Source organism: Sceloporus occidentalis, unplaced genomic scaffold, assembly GCF_023333645.1.
Source record: "Sceloporus occidentalis isolate IW3139 unplaced genomic scaffold, rSceOcc1.0.p SCAF_5, whole genome shotgun sequence".
NCBI classification, from domain to species: domain Eukaryota; kingdom Metazoa; phylum Chordata; class Lepidosauria; order Squamata; family Phrynosomatidae; genus Sceloporus; species Sceloporus occidentalis.
The window spans coordinates 177,061,550-177,078,063 of record NW_028316985.1 but is presented as its reverse complement, the minus strand read 5'-3'; the positions used below and the strand labels follow the sequence as shown (position 1 = coordinate 177,078,063).

At 40.8% G+C, this 16,514-nt stretch overlaps 1 protein-coding gene across 1 annotated transcript in view; it reads right to left on the bottom strand.

Moving 5' to 3' along the window:
* The window catches only part of ANTXR2 (ANTXR cell adhesion molecule 2), a 159,403-nt gene that overhangs the window by 110,884 nt on the left and 32,005 nt on the right, over positions 1–16,514 (bottom strand). The window contains exon 8 of the mRNA XM_089526263.1: positions 717–777. Within this exon, the coding sequence (XP_089382389.1) occupies positions 717–777 (61 nt within the window). The remainder of the gene's footprint in view (positions 1–716; positions 778–16,514) is intronic.

Here is a 16,514-nt window from a genome sequence, read left to right as displayed (position 1 = left end):
ACTCTTCTGATGACAGGTCAAGGAATTTATGTGATATGCTCCAGGTTAGGAACTCAGTGCATGCTGTCATGCCCCATTAATTCCTGTGGTTTTAGGAGGGCAGTGGTGAACATTAAAAAGGAGAAAGGGGATAACTAGCACCATTCCACTGTAGCATTTTTACGACTGCATATTCTAGCTCTTGAGAAATGGAGATCCCCCAAGACCACATGCTACATCATAAACTATTTAGGAGTGTCCTTAAAGAGCTTTTCTGAGACACACAAAGGTCTATTGTAGGGAGAGAAGGAAGACAGATAACCCCTGTTCTATGAACTAAAGTCTCACAAAAACTTATCCCACTCTCTCTCTCTCTCTCTCTCTATCTCTCTATCTATATAGATGCTATATTAATAAGTGGCAAATTCCTGTTTGGGAGTAGCTCTGTAAAGACAATCTTTTAGCCTAACCTTATTTCAAAGGGCTTTTATTCATTTAGAAAAACAGGGTGCCACTGTGACAAAGTATAACCTCCTTTACAAACCAGCTATTCCTGGATTTCTTGGAGGGTTTAAATTTGCAATGCAGATTTTGGCAAACTGGAGAAGGAAGGGAAGCACCTTTAATTCACATCTTCCTACACAGCATATGGAACTTGGAGCTACACATTTTGCCCAAGGAAGTAACAGCAGGATCATCAATATTTGCACACTGTTTTCCAGCCCCAGCTAACTCACCTCCTACACAAACGCTCGAGGGCTCCAGATATAAAATCTCTGTGCACGACTGTTTCAATATCTGTTCAGAGAAATGGAAAGAATTCATTTTATTTTATGTTGCAACATTATGAGATTTATCCAGGCAAAACTGAACTGATTTTGATGAGCCGCCATAGAATGCAGCCATAAAAAGCAATAGCTGACCTGGGCAGAGGTTGTTATGTGTAAAATTGCCTTGTCCTGCTTCATCATCACTCACTCTAGATTAGCAAATATGGATGTCTATGCAGATTTGAAATGTGGCTTTGCCTTGAGTGACCTTCTCTGCTTTGTTTCCCATGACTCCTGTGACTCAGTGTGATATCAGCCCAAACCACCTTAAGAAGTACAGGTCTCCAGACCTTTGAATTTAGCAGTGCAAAGTTAGACTGAGACATAGGAGTTTTCATAATTTTTAATTTGTGGACTTCAATAAATTTGGGCTCAACCTCAGAAAAAGAATGTTAGATTTTAACATCCTTTTCTAACCATAGTAAAAAGCACATTCAATTTTATTGATTTACATCATTTAAAGGGCAGGTGTTAAGTATTCCTCACAGCTACTTTATTTGTAGATATGAAAATTGTGTAACTTGTTCTTTTACATGCAAGATGCTCAAGGCTCAAGGAGAGAGATTATACAGAGTTTATGCTCTTTACAATATACTTATCCCAGGGCATTTTGGAATTTATAAGATAATATCAATACTTAAGAAGACACTGGGAAACAAAACTGACAAACAACCAATGCAGCTGTAACAGAAATGGTATACTAGGGTTTGCCCAGTATACCATTTTTAGTGACAACATAACAGATGAGTAGTCCATACAAAGAAAAAAGTATTTCATCACGGTTTCTACCATATACTGTATCTGTATGACTTGTTCTGCCAAATCATGGCAGTGCCACACTAAAGAAATAAAGCAGTTTGATACCAATTTAACTTGCATGGCTCAATGCTACAGAATTCTGTGATTTGTTGTTTGGTGGGACACCAAAGCCCTCTAACAGGGAAAGCTATAAATCTCACAAAGCTACAAATCCCAGAATTCCATAGCAATGAGTCATGGCAGTTAAAATGGTGCAGAACTGCTTTATTTCTGTAGTGTGGCAACAGTCGTTGAAACAGAGAAAAGCACAGAAGGTGCGATTCAGGTAAAAGAATCTGGAATCCATAACCCTAACCCTAACCCACACACATTTAAGAACCTTCTTACAAAAAAATTCATTTACACAAAAAAAGGTGGTTGTTGTTTTGAAAATGTGCAGAAAATGTACTTTTAATCAGTGCAAAAAAATTACCTTTTGCACCAATAAATTCTTGTAGAAATAATTTTTGAAATTCTTTGTTCATGTATACAGAAATGAAATAAGTGAAGACTTACATCCCTAATAAGCATGAAATTTTAATAAATGAAGGGCAAATGAAGGAGAACGAATGGTGTCTGTACATTCTGCTGCAGTCATTCTGATTTTTCCCAAGTTGGCTGCCAACCTGGAAGACTTTAAAAAGGGTACTGAATAAATGCATGGAGAATGGGTCCATCAATAGCTACTACTCACGACAGCTGAATATCACCTTCCATATCAGGAACAAGATACTGGAGATAACACAAGAAAGTGAGTACAATTTCATTTGTGTCCTGTTCTTGAGTTTTCTTTTTAGTCAACTGGCTGTATGAACAGGAGGCTGGACTAGATAGGCCTTTGGTCTGATCCAGCACAGCTGTTCTTATGACCTTCTGTCTGTACAAGTCTCCATTTGTACATGCAGACGGAGGAGCAAAGCTAGGCATACAGAAACAGGATTGATTGCCAAGACTGGGGTCACCAGTGGGAAGAAGAAGCCTTTGCCTCTCTTTCAGTGGCATCCTTGAATACACCCTTTGCTTTCTCATAAATGACTTCAGCAATTCACTCTTTGACCATACTAAGCAATCAGAAAATGAAGGGACTTCATCATCCACCACTCTAGGGTATAACAACTGGCTCCAAAGAAACTGATGCCAGAGTTTCACGGAAAAGAGATAGAAAGGAATTCCTTGAAAGTGGCATCCCTGGTTTACCCGAGCTAACCTACAGTGCAGCATAAGCATCTAACAATTATCTTTGCTAATGAAAATTATCTCTAACACACAGAGGAAAACAAAATAGAATAAGACATTCAGTTCTAGTAGGCAAAGCAAGTACTTCAGTTTTTATGTGGATTACTTCACTCTGCTTGCTCATAATTCCTGTTGCAACAGCAGGAAGCTTGATGCAAATCACAATTATGGCATCCCTTTGCCTCTCTGCATTTCAGATCCCTTGTAAACATACATACAGAAATGCACACATGTGTGAAACAGAAAACAGTTTGTTGACGTGTGGAGGGTTTCTTAAATACTTTCTCATTTCTTCCTAAGCTACACCAGTTTTAGGGACTGTGTGGAAGTAGGTGCCAAAGGTGCAATCATGCACAAAACTACACTAAAAAAAAACCCAACACTTTTCAGATTAAACTTCTGTTTTTGGTCCAGTTTTATTAATTGCGGAGCTCACAGGTGCTCCAAGGACTGCCCCCAGATGACACGAAGAGCACAGTCTACATGTTTCCCCACCTTTGATCTATGCATGTGAAATAATTTCTCTTCTATAAAATGACTTTTGGAATGTGAATTTATTGCACCCTTGTTAGACAAAAAGTGATTTCAAGTTCAATCTCCCTTATCCAAAAATTCTTGTGACTAGAAGTGTTTTGGATTGCAGATTTATTATTATTATTATTATTATTATTATTACTACTACTACTACTACTACTGTGGAATGTTTGCATATACTTATTGAGGTACCTTGGAGATGGGACTCAATTCTAAACATGAAATTCATTTATGTTTGGTATATACTTTATAAACACAGCCTGAAGGTAATTTTATATGTAATATTTTTAATAATTTTGTGCTTGAAACAAAGTCTGTGTACCCATGTGGACAATTTTGGATTTTGGTGTATTTCAAATCTTGGAATTCTGAATAAGAAAGACTCAGCCTGTAGTCAAAGAGAACTGTGTTACTTCTAATACCTTAATCCCATGTGCTGCTCAAATGTGTGTGTTTTAGTAAAAACCAGTTAACCCAGATAAGATGTTTGGAAATATCGTGCTAAAAGCCAGCCTTTACTTTGAAATATCATCCCAGACATTTACCAGATAGCAAACAACGCTCACCAAGTTTGCCTGTTGTGCAGAAGAAGAAGAAATGTTAAAACTGATACTATATAAGGCCATCAACAGGAAACCAAGGCTCTCCTAGAACATTGTCATAAATCTTTGTGTAATCTTTCTTGATAGAAGAATGCAGAGAAGGTGATGTAATCTTTTTCCTCCCTGTGATTTGCAACAGATATAGGGTTTTATCTTTGTCTATAGGGGCACTTCATAGATGTTTCCAGGTTGTCAACCATGCACCAAAAAAGCATTTTAAAGAAAATACCAAAATCTCTAGGATGAAACCTAATAGGCCACTACATTCCAAAACCAGCATGATGGTATTTTGCATTCTCTTCCAATGTTACCTTCCAATGTTTGGACCACAACTCCCATCATCCCCAGCCAGCATGAATTTAGGGAAAGATGACATCGTGGATAGAATCCTGGGATTTGCCCCGAGTTCTCCCTGGGCTAGGTGCATCCTATTTACACAATGCAGGGACAAAACTCCAAATTGAGTCCAGACTGTCTTCATGATATCCACACCAGATTTAGGACTTCCTCCCACCACCAACATTTAAAGAACTCACCATTTGCTGCAGGGTTTTGGTGGATTTTCAGGAATGATGGATGGCTGCCTTTTAACTCATGGTCCCTGTAAGCTGTCTGGTGTTGTTACTGTGGGTCGGAGCAAGTCGATCTGAGGTCAGAACAAGGTGCCCAGCATTGGGAGTCTAATTCTGACCTCAGCAGTGGTGCAGCGTGACAAATGGGGACCATGTGGAAGAGCAGCCACCCGTCATGGATGGAAAGAGATCAAGATAAGGGGAAATTCAGGGGGAAATTGTGGCCAGAATACTCTAGGGGCAGCCCAAAATATTCTAACAAGTGTAGACAAGTCCCTGGATGAGAGACTGCAAAATGCAAGTAGAAATCCCTGCTTAGTCTCTAGTCTAAACTCAAGTACAGCAGACCCATTTAATCAATGGGGTTTACATTAAGTGTTGACTTAGTATTCTGGAACTGATTCAGTGGGTCTGTTCTGGTCAGCACAAGCAATTATATTTAGGCCTCTGATTTAATACATTTTATTGCCTCTAAAACTTTTTTATCCAGCTCTGTGTTGGAAATACCACAGGCTATATGTGGAACAACAGTTTGGTTTCTTCTTTGGATACCTAGCAAAAGTTCACAAACTTATCATTATGGTACAGCATCTGGAAGAAGGCCTAGCAGCCATGATGCCAGAGTGTGCCTTCATAAGTCTTTGCTGCATCCTTCCCCCACTCCCTCAACCATCTTCTTTTTGTAAGTGCATTTTTTTCTTCTGCACTCCACTTTGTCTTTTTTCAGTGTAAGTTTTTGTAATACCCTGTCTCTATCTGACTCAATGAACACACTTCATGGATGAAACCAGAGATTATTGGAAAGATCAGTACTACAGCACATTCTTTGCCACAGGCTAAGTTTCACTTCACAGAGTCACCTTCCACATTCATTTCCCATGAAATGCCAGGCAACTATACCACCTTGGTTCATATATAACAATCTCTGCAGCTACTCAGCCCCTTCCTCTCACACTCATGCACCCAACATGGCTGTAACATGGCTAAGCAGGCCTAACAGATGTAGCTATGACAGCAACTCTAACATATGGCCCCCAAAGTTATCTTCCCCCTTCAAAACAAAGCAATACAACCAAAAGCAAACTTTAGCAACAAAGAAATAAGAAACAACTAAAGCACATTAACGTAGGAAATATAATAAAGAATTATGCAGGATCATCAGTCAGAACCAGGTTTAACAGAATACATCTTATGGAAGTTCTGAACCAATTTAGGAGCCCTAACATAAATATCTGCCACCCACTATGAATGCTACTGGCGAAAATCTTTCCACTGTACAAAATATTGGGAGATGGCCCTTGGGCTGCCAAGAATCCAAAATTATCTTAACTGTGAAGTGTTGTTGTTCATCAATCATCAGAGGGGTTGGAGCAGGAAAGACTTGATGCCACATGTTCAATGTATTCACAGGCTTCTGCAAGCTAGAATGAAACACAGGATGTGCGTGACAATATGTTCTAGGCAGGACTAATTCAACCGCCACAGCACTGATCATTCTTTTCATGGGGAAAGGACTGATTAATTTAAGCCCCCATTTCTTTGAGGGTTGTAAACACTCAGGAAACTTGGTTGAAAAATAAACCCTAGCTGCATCTGCATTGCAAAAATTATGCTGTTTGACACCCCTTTAACTGCCATGGCTCAATACTATGGAATCCTGGGATATGTACTGTATATACTCATATATAAGTCTAGAAATTTTAGTCAAAAAATTGACTCCAAAAACCTGGATTGTCTTATCCACAGCTCAATGTAAGTCCTTTATCTCATAAAAAAGGGTATCATCCCCTAGTGAAAAGTAAGAGCATAATCTGTCCTGGAAGCACTGATCCCCTTCATTTCTCTCATCCATCCAGATTTTAGAATGAGCACAACATCCAGAAAGCATTTAAGAATACGTCTTTATGCTGTGGGCCCTTGGTATCGGCTAGGACTTGGTTACAGAAGCCCTTGTGGATACCAAAATCCGTGGGTATTCAGGTCCCATTAAATACAATGGCATGGTAAAATGGTGTCTCTTATTTAAAACGGCGAAATCAAGGTTTGCTTTTTGGAATTTATACATTTTTTTAATACTTTCAAGCCATGGATGCTTGAATCTGTGGATTAAAAAATCCATGGATATAGAGTGCCAACTGTATTTTTCCCCCCAAATGTTTATTAGAACCACAGATCCAGTATCTCTCAGCCTGTGAACTTCTAATAGCAATACAGGGATAAGAACACCATCCACCTTATTAAGGTTGCTATACGATTTGCTGAGAGAATGGGTGTAAAGTCTTCAAACAATTCCTGAATTACTTGTATTAGAGCAATTTATTTTATAAATAAAATTCAGCTGTGTTATATGACACACATGCACATGCTTTGGGGTTAGTATACCATAAAGGATGGTTTCCTTCTAGTAGCTCTGTTTTTACAGAAATGGGCCTTGGGAAAAGTCTGGCAAGCGTCCTGTTTGAACACATTCCCAGCTCATAACCAGGGGTGAAAGGGCCAGAAATAAAAGAATGTATCCATGATGGGTGACTTTTTGATCAACACACATGATATACATTGACAATTAGCAAAATATGCTAAGCATCAATTCATTTCACAGCATCATTTGATTTCGCTTAGCCTTAGCATGCAGTTCAAAAGATTTTGGCAGCTACTACTACCATAAATCATAACTCTCCTGGCATCTGTTCCTCCCACGAAACAGCACACAGGGTTCAGGATTCTGGGCAGGCCTTCAAAACAGCTGGATCTCTTTTTCCAAGTACAAGTATCAGTTTTCAGATGAGTTTAATCCCATGAAAACTAGACATGCAATATTGCAATTGTTTGCTCATTTATAAAGATAGGGATTATTATGACATATTGTTAGATCTTTAATCCAAGGCATACGTGGAATCCTCAAAACACCACTACCTTAAAAAGCCATAGGACTTGTGAGATTTTGACTAAATCTAGAAAACTAGAGGGAATGAATTTCTACCATTCAAGAGGAACTGTGCCACACTGATGGTTCAATCCCTCCACAACGTCTAGTTAACACTCACAGTTTGGCATTTTAAATTTCATCTCCAATTTTGTTGTTACAGATATTAACATATTACTGTGTACCTCTTCTTTAAATCAATTCAGAAGCCACCAAGATTTGGACAAAGCTCTGAGCAATTCTTTGGACCACAGCTACTCTGCTTCCCTTTCTCAATTAGTCAAGATTTCTTTGCATAATAACTTTCCAGACTAACCCAGCTATGTTTTTGAATTCTATCTGACACGTAATAATTCAAATATAGAGCTGCATTTGTAAATGCAGCTCATCTCAGTATGTCGGGATTAGGAAGTAACTGGATCCATCCTGCACTCATTTTGCACCAGGCTGCATTTGATAGAGATAGAGGATTCAGAAAAGAAAAAACAAAACAAAAGCAAAGCAGGTCTCATAAGCCTAATGTCTGCCCACATCTTTTGCTTAGACCTATTATTTCCTATATCTGTTACCCAGATCTCATTGCCACTACCTTCTAGAGTTTGAAATTGTTACTGGTTCAGACTACAAATCGCAGAATTCCTCAACTGGCTGGAGATTCTGGGAGATGTAATCCACGAAGTCAATGTTTCCGAGCTCTGCTGAATTCTACTACTACACTATGTACAAATCCTGTTTGATCCTTTAAACAGATGTTGGATAGGCATCTTTCAGGACTGCTTCAGTTATGAATTTCTGCATGGCAGGGAGTTGGCCCTTGTAGTCCCTTCCAACTCTAGAATTCTATGATTCTAAGATAAATCTTAACTGTTAAATGCACTAGAAGGAAGCCAAGCCCAGCCGCTCAGCTATTTCTTTCTTTCTTGCAACTTGCTGCTACAATTACCCTGCACAACCAGGTGTCAATAAAGCAAAACAAAACCACATGCACACACTATTACGTTAATAGTTTTATCACTATGCACAGTTATTCAAAGATTGGCAAACTCATAAGGAGAAAGAGGGGGGGCGTAATATAATTATAATTATGCAGATGTTTAGATTCCTCCCCTCATCCCCCACTACTTGGTTACTATGAATACAAACATTATGCAAAATTTCACTGGGTACAGTGAAATGGGATACACATAGCTGGCAACAGCACTGAATAATATGACGAATAATGGTTCAGCACACCACACTATGAGAAATAATACATTTCTGATTAGAATGATTCAGATATTATCATTTGTTTCAGTTTGCAGATGTAACCCAACATTATCCCAAACGATTGGAAAAGGTCACGGTGACAAGAACAAATGATCCAGCAAATGGTTGTATGTTGTAATTCTGTGGAACTAAGTGGCCTGCTATGTTTCTGGAAGCTCAACCTGGACAGAAAACCTTCTGGGAACCATATACAAGCTGCTAAAAACTGCCCTGCATTCTTCAGCAGAAGTGCATCACAAAAGTGCAGTCACATCTTGGGAAAATTACTGTTTTGTACTACAACTCAACTCCAAGAATCCCATAGTGACCAAAACTGGCTGGGCGACTACAGGAACTGCACTCCCCCCTCCCCAAATAACTTTTCTAAGCTCTGAGCAGAATCTATAAAGAAACAAAGTGTGTGTATAATATATCTCTAATTAAAACAAAACAGAACAAAAGACCATGCAACAAAGTGTTGCAGTGCATCTTCACCTGCTAACAGAGATGCTTCTGTTTGGAATCACAGTCAGCAACGCAGTCAAGTCCTTCCCTAAGAGAGTCCCATCCTACCTGACACCTCTTTTTTTTTTTTCATTTCCAGTTGATATTCAGTTTTCTGTGCCAACTTGGCACTCTCCTATCTCATCAGGTTTTCTGTTCTCAGGTTTTTCCCATCTCTTGAAACTTCAGGATTCCCTCAAGCAAGGTGAAACCTTCCTCTCATTTCTTAGTGGGCCTGTTTTGGCTCCAATCCTCCTGGCACACTGTATTGACTATCACAAGGAGGAATGGACACAAAACTATAGTACACAGAAGCACTACTATTGCCCAAACGTCACTAAAGCCAGCTCATCTGTTTACTTACTCACCTACTTACTTCATATATATGCTGCCTTTTTCCAGGCGGCTTCCAGAAATGACAAATTAAAAATGTTTACAATGAAATTTTTAAAAGAATTTAAAATCCCACATTAAACACTATAATAATAAATAAATAAATAAATAAATAAATAATAAAAAAATTATTTGTATACCGCTTTTCCGTCTGATCAAAGCGGTTCACAGTAGCATACAATATAATACAAAACAATACAATACTCAAGCAATACAATAAAATATCCATTACATCAGCAATATTACACAGTACAGTAAAAATCTCCTAACAAATACAAGTCCATTTAAAAATGATTGGTTGTGGTTGGGTATCTGGATCTTAGTTAGGGTATTCTATCTCTAAAGAGAATCAGGGGGATATGCTATTTGAAAAAGATGCGTTTTCAAAGCCTTCTTGAAGGCTTCCAGCGTGGAACATAGCCGGATCTTTTCAGGGAGAGCATTCCAATGAGCAGGAGCTGTCGCCGTGTAGGCTCTCTGATAAGTTTTTACTAATTTTAGCCTGGGGTATTCAAGTACATATGCCCCAGATGTTCTGAGGGTGTGGGGGGGATTATGTAGGGAGAGGCGCTCCCTCAAGTAACTTGGGCCCGAGCCATGCAGGGCTTTAAAGATAACGACCAACACTTTGTATTGTGCCCGGAAGCTAATAGGCAGCCAGTGGAGAGATTTTAATATAGGTGTTATATGGTCTGATCTACGGGTACCTGTGACCAATCTGGCTGCGGTGTTCTGAACTAACTGAAGGTACAAAGGTAGCCCCACGTAGAGCGCATTACAGAAATCCAAACGAGAGGTTACCAGTGCGTGTACTACAGTTTCAAGGTCCTTTCAATCCAGACAGGGGCGCAGTTGGCGTATCAGCCAAAGCTGGTACCAAGCACTCCTGGCCATCGCATCTACTTGAGATGATAATTGTAGAGATGAGCCCAGGAGTACTCCCAAACTGCGAACGTTATCCTTTAGGGGGAGCTTAACCCCATCAAGGATAGGGTGACAAATTTCCCTATCTGGATTCGGGGTGCCTATCATGAGTACCTCTGTTTTCTCTGGATTCAGCTTGAGTCTGTTTTTCCTCATCCAGCCCATTACTGACTTCAGGCAGGGGTCCAGAGGGGAGGTGCCATCCTTAGTCACTGTATCAGTCGGAGACATGGAGAGATAGATCTGGATGTCATCAGTGTACTGATAACACCAAGCTCCATGCCTCCGGATGATCTCTCCCAGCGGCTTCATATAAATATTAAATAGCATGGGGGATAGAATGGCGCCCTGCGGAACACCAGATGTCAGCTCCCTTTTACGGGAGCAGCTATCCCCCAGCCTCACCGACTGGAACCTTCCCGAGAGGTAGGACTGGAACCACTGGAGCGCAGTGCCCCCGATACCTAACTCTCCCAGGCGTTCCAGAAGGATACCGTGGCCGATGGTATCGAAAGCCACTGAGATGTCTAAGAGCACCAACAGGGTCACGTTGCCCCCGTCAATGCTCAGACGGAGATCATCGACTAAGGCGACCATGGCAGTCTTGACTCCGTGTCCCGCCCTGAAGCCAGTTTGAAATGGGTCTAGATAATCGGCTTCATCCAAGACTGCTTGGAGCTGAAAGGCAACCGCCCTCTCGATCACCTTGCCCAAGAATGGCAATAGGGAGACCGGTCTGTAGTTAGTCATTAACAGGGGGTCAAGGGAGGGTTTCTTCAAAAGAGGTTTCACCACTGCCGGCTTTAAAGGCAGTGGAAATACTCCCTCCCGAAGAGATGCATTTACTATATGATGTAATGCAGTTTTTATAGCATCTCCCCCCTGGACGGTCAACCAAGAAGGACAAGGGTTGAGAGGGCACGTCGTCCTTTTCACCTGACCAAGGAGCTTGTCCCTGTCCTCAGTACTAACAGACTCAAAACAATCCAGAATAACCTTGTTTCCAGAGTCACTGGACGCCTCTACTCTAGGATCTGTCGAAAGACTGGCATCAAGATCGGCCCTGGCCCTTATCTGAGAGATTTTATCAGCAAAAAAGTCATTAAAAGTGTCACAGCAGGCTATAGTTGGCTTTAATAAAGGGTTCATGGTGGCTGGGAGTTGAGTTAGTTCCCTAACCACCCTGAACAGCTCTGCTGGACGAGACTCTGCTGATGCAATCCGTGCAGCACAGAACGAATTCTTTGCCGCATCGATTGCCTCTCCGTAGGAACGCAACATCTTCTCATGGAGAGCCTTATCAGATAAGTTCCCATGTTTCCGCCAGTGATGCTATAAAATGGCCTGGACTCAAAAGCCTACAATTTTAAAACAAATAAAACACACATCTAAATAAAATCTTTCCCTGCTTAACCATTAAAAGCTTGCTTAAACAAAAAGGTATTTGTCTGCCTGCAAAAGGAAAGCCTAGCCTCCTGTGGAAGGGAGGCCATCTCTCATGTCCTCACCAAGCAAGCCTGTGATGGTAACGGGACCAAAAAAAACCAGCCTTCCCCTGAAGATCTTAGTGTTTTTGCAGGTTTGTATGGGAAGATACAATCTAGACCATCTTGTTAGACTTTTGAAACATATGAAAGGCTCTATGTTCTCCACATCTCTGCTATGGTCTCGATGCAGTATGTTGCACAGGGACATAAGAAAGACAGCAACTGAAGGGAAAATTCCCAAGAGTCTGTAGTTGTCCCTAACACTAATAGTTAGCCTAACCGTTCTTGGCAAATATTTTTTTTCTTTCTATTAATGTTTCTAGCCATCATTCTGCTAGGAGTGTTGTTTGTATTGTGTCAACTGGCTTGTGCCTCACCCTAGGGACCAAAATGGGAAGTAACCCATATATTCCATTGCACTCTTCTTTTGCCATCAATTGCAAGTTTTAAGACTGCTTGATCTGTCAGCCACAACACCATTCTAAGGTGAAAATGTTAGATTTGTTGAATCCCAGCTCCCCTTATACTTGGTATGCAGAAAGCATGTCTAAGTTGCTAAATACCTCAGTGGGACAACTAAATGATTTAATGAAGTGATGGATCACAAAACAAGAATAGGTTCGAGGGAAAATGCCTCTTATTCATGTAAAATGAGACAAGAGGGACACACACAGAGAGAGACTAGGGTTGGACCACCAGATGACATCCTCATGATGTTTTTTCTCAATCCCAACAGGGATGATACTTTGTCTGGAAAATACCAGAGTCCCAATGTTAACTCATAGCACCGTTCTATTACTCCCATGCTCCACTAACAGCTTGAATCATGTCAGCAAAAGAGGGGAGGGTGTACGCCATTTTCACAAGTTACTTTTTGGACTACAACTCACAGAAGCCCAAACCAACATGCTGCTGGCCAGATGGCTGGGGACTTTGTGAGCTGCAGTCCAAAAAAAGAAAAAAAGACAACTTTCCCCAACTCTGATTTGGGTTCATTTCAAAACAAGGACTACAGCATGGTCTCAGTGGCACCCAGAATAAACTGAGATGCTGAAAAGACAAAGGAAGCAGCCAAGATCTGCACATTCTGTGGGATCTTTTTTTTTTATTTCTGTGAAACATCTGTAGTCTCAGAGGAGGTCAATATAATTACAGCTAGTTCCTGAGGTTACGTCAATATATCACACTAATGAAGTGGAACAACCGAGAGCTACGAAGAGGGACAAGTCCCACCCAATTATTTGCCTACCAAGGAAAGCAATCCAAAAGTCAAGAGTCACACCAGGCCTATGCAAGGACACCAGAAACATCACACAATTAAGATTGCCAGCTGGAATTGTCTTCTCTAAACCAGGCTCGCACTTTTGTTGTTCAAGCCAGACTTTTTAGAGAGCAAATCCTTTAACCACACCACTCTCCTTCCACTAGCTTTTCAATTCTCCTGGGGTCCAGCCTTGCCTTTATCCAGTTTCAGCCCACATGTAATCCTAACAACTTCCACAGCCTGAAAAAGTTCCCCTTTTTGTCCTACAACCTTCACATTCCCCAACAACGAATTTTCTGGGAGTTCTAGTCCTAAAAAAGGAGTTTCCAAGTTCTATAATTCCTCCTTTGTCCCATGTAATGAGTGTGGCAGCCCAACATCTGTTTTCTGTATCAATGTACAACTTAGGGTTACAATTTGTCCATCTCTGAGCTCAAACAACTGTTAGATAACAGCCTGGTTGTTACATGTCTGGGTAGCTAAAGTGGCCTATACATTTGAACTTCTGCAGATTTCCTCTCCTTGATTCACATGGGCTTCACCTTCTGATACCACCTATGGTATCACAATTTGTGAAATCAATAACTGACCACACAATGTATTAAATAAAGCCAGTCACTGCAACATCGCTGTTAGCTCCATTTGTGTCCTTGCCACGAGACAGAACACAAAGACAGATTCTTTACCTATTATGGATTACTGCTGTACCAAAAAGGCTTGTGTATCAGAAAAAAGAAACATTATGGATAGGATTTAGTCATACATTTGCGAAATCAAAACTGCACATCCAAATTAACTTCACTTGTTCTTGCTTCTATTTTAATACAATGAGTTTTTAAGAAGAAACCCTGCTCCCAAAGTCTCATCCTCTCCCTCCAAAAGAGGAAGTGTGTTTTCAAAAAGGAAGAGGTGAAAATGAATTAGTAACAGGAAGTTGTTTTGCAAAAAATGTGCAAAGTAAAGCTTTGTGACTTTCCGTGCTGTAACATCTTTAATCACTGGTATTTCTGTACAGGATAATAAAGGACCTATAATGAGCAGGAAAATTAAGTGACTTATTTTCCACCTGCCCATTTAATAACCATGTCCTACTTGGTTTGCTCCAACACAGTGAAGGGATAAACTGGCCATAATTTGTCTGGTTGAAGAGTAATGAAACAGAAGTAATGTGGTCACAGCTTTGGGCACCACCACATTATGACAGCAGCTTAATTATGTTTTTATAAAATACAATTTTCCAACAGAGAATGTAGATAGATGATCTTTAAAAGAGTGATACAGGCAGACATTTATGCCAGTTATAAGTCTATCTAGCCCGTATCAAAGAAATTATAGATTTGTGGGGTCTGTTGGAATTTGATTTTTGCAGGACTGCGTCCCAGTGGGAAAGTTGGGAGGCCTTCACAGAAGTTGAAATGGGAACCAAGTGATGACATATCCCATCAGGACCGATTCCATGACAATAAGCTATGAATGTGAGGATTTGAGCAACAAGTGCTATAGGACCTTGACCAAGAAAAGGAGAGGAACGGAGGGACACTACACAGTGAATTCACTACTGAAATAGTGGTCTACTACTACTACTGAAAGGGGGCTAAAACAGAGGGGTAGCACCTTGGGCCCTCCTTGCGTTATGGACTACAACTCACAACCCCTTTTCATAGGCCATGCTGGCTGGACTTGATGGGAGCGGTAGGCAAAATGATCTGGAGGGTCTATGTTCCCTCATCCCTGAGCTAGCGCCGACATAGCTACATTTATTAAGCTCAGAAGGCAAATGGACTCAGTATTTGCTCAGTGGCACTCTGATAGAGATACCAGGGCCAATCCCTGGAAGACCCTAGCTTGAATTAATCCTCAGAAGAGGTCACAGTGAAGTGGTAACAAACAGGAGTGAAATAAGGAGCAGAGAAGAGAGGCTAAGAATTCCTGCTCTACAGCAAAGCTTGAGAAAGTTATTGGATAGAGACATCTTGTAGCACCTTTGAAACTAACTGGAAGAAAGAATTTGGCAGTATAAGCTTTCATAGACTTTAGCTGCCAACTTCTTTCTCTCAGTTAGTCTCAAAGTTGTTACAAGATCTCTCTACATTCTGATTCTACAGACTAACACGGCTATATCTTTGAAAGTTATCGGGGCTTTTTAATGACACCCCTGGAATCATCCTGTTAGTATGGCCTTTGGGAGATTCTGAGAGCTGTTTTCCAACAAGTTAACTTCCTCAAGCTCTGCTCCAGAGTGAGGTTTTCTTAAGAGATCTTACTATATCAGTTATGTAATGTAACCGATAGTAGTTCAGGAGTATCTGACAAGTCAAATCTACATCACAAGGCATACGTGAAGACACACACACACAGGGCAGGAGAAGCAGAGGGAGAGAGAACCTGGAACCTGATCAGTTAAGTTGCTCCTTCTCGCTTATCTCTCTGTGCACCAGAAGATTATAGGAGTTGTAATATGTCACAGGATGTCAAATTAAGCCCTGTACAATGCTGAAGGGTAGGAATGGAGAAATATTCCATTTCCAGGCCATTGAGTCACTTTAACAGCTCAACTCGGCAATTCCTGGCCTGTCCCCCACCCCCAGTGCAACTCTCTGCTCCTTCCCCATCTCAGCTGCATGAACAGAAACCTCTTAACATGTTCGTTCTAAATCGCACAGCAAATGCAGCTCAAGCATTAGGCTATCCATGTGGATTAAAGACCAGAGTGACATAATCAGAATAATTCTCCTCGGTGCTCACTTAGTGCCTCCTTTTCTTTTCTTTCTGCTGCTTATGATTTAAGCATTTAATGGCTTGGTTCTTGGCTACCCCAGTACCCAGACTGCAACCATATTTTTTTCTCCTTCATGAAATGTTCCAATTAAGGAGAAGGGCCATAATTAATAATCAGATGCTACTTACAAATGGATTTTGTTTCTCACAGAAAAACAAAAACAAAAAAATCCAAGCAAAGACAAGGTGTGTGTCTTTCTCATGCCCTCTTGCCAAAATCTGTATTTTCTGCTTAGTTGCACTTGGAGCAGGTGACTAGAGAGAAGAACAGGGGAAGACGGGCAGGAGTTTCAGCATGAAGTGTCATATGGAAGAGGCCTCCTGCTAGCTGTTCACCTCTATAACTCCTAAGGTAGACTAGGTGACATGGTGACATCTACCTCAACTTTTCCTGGCCTTTCTATCCACTGCTCAGAAAAGAGAGCTGAACCTCTAACCGCATATA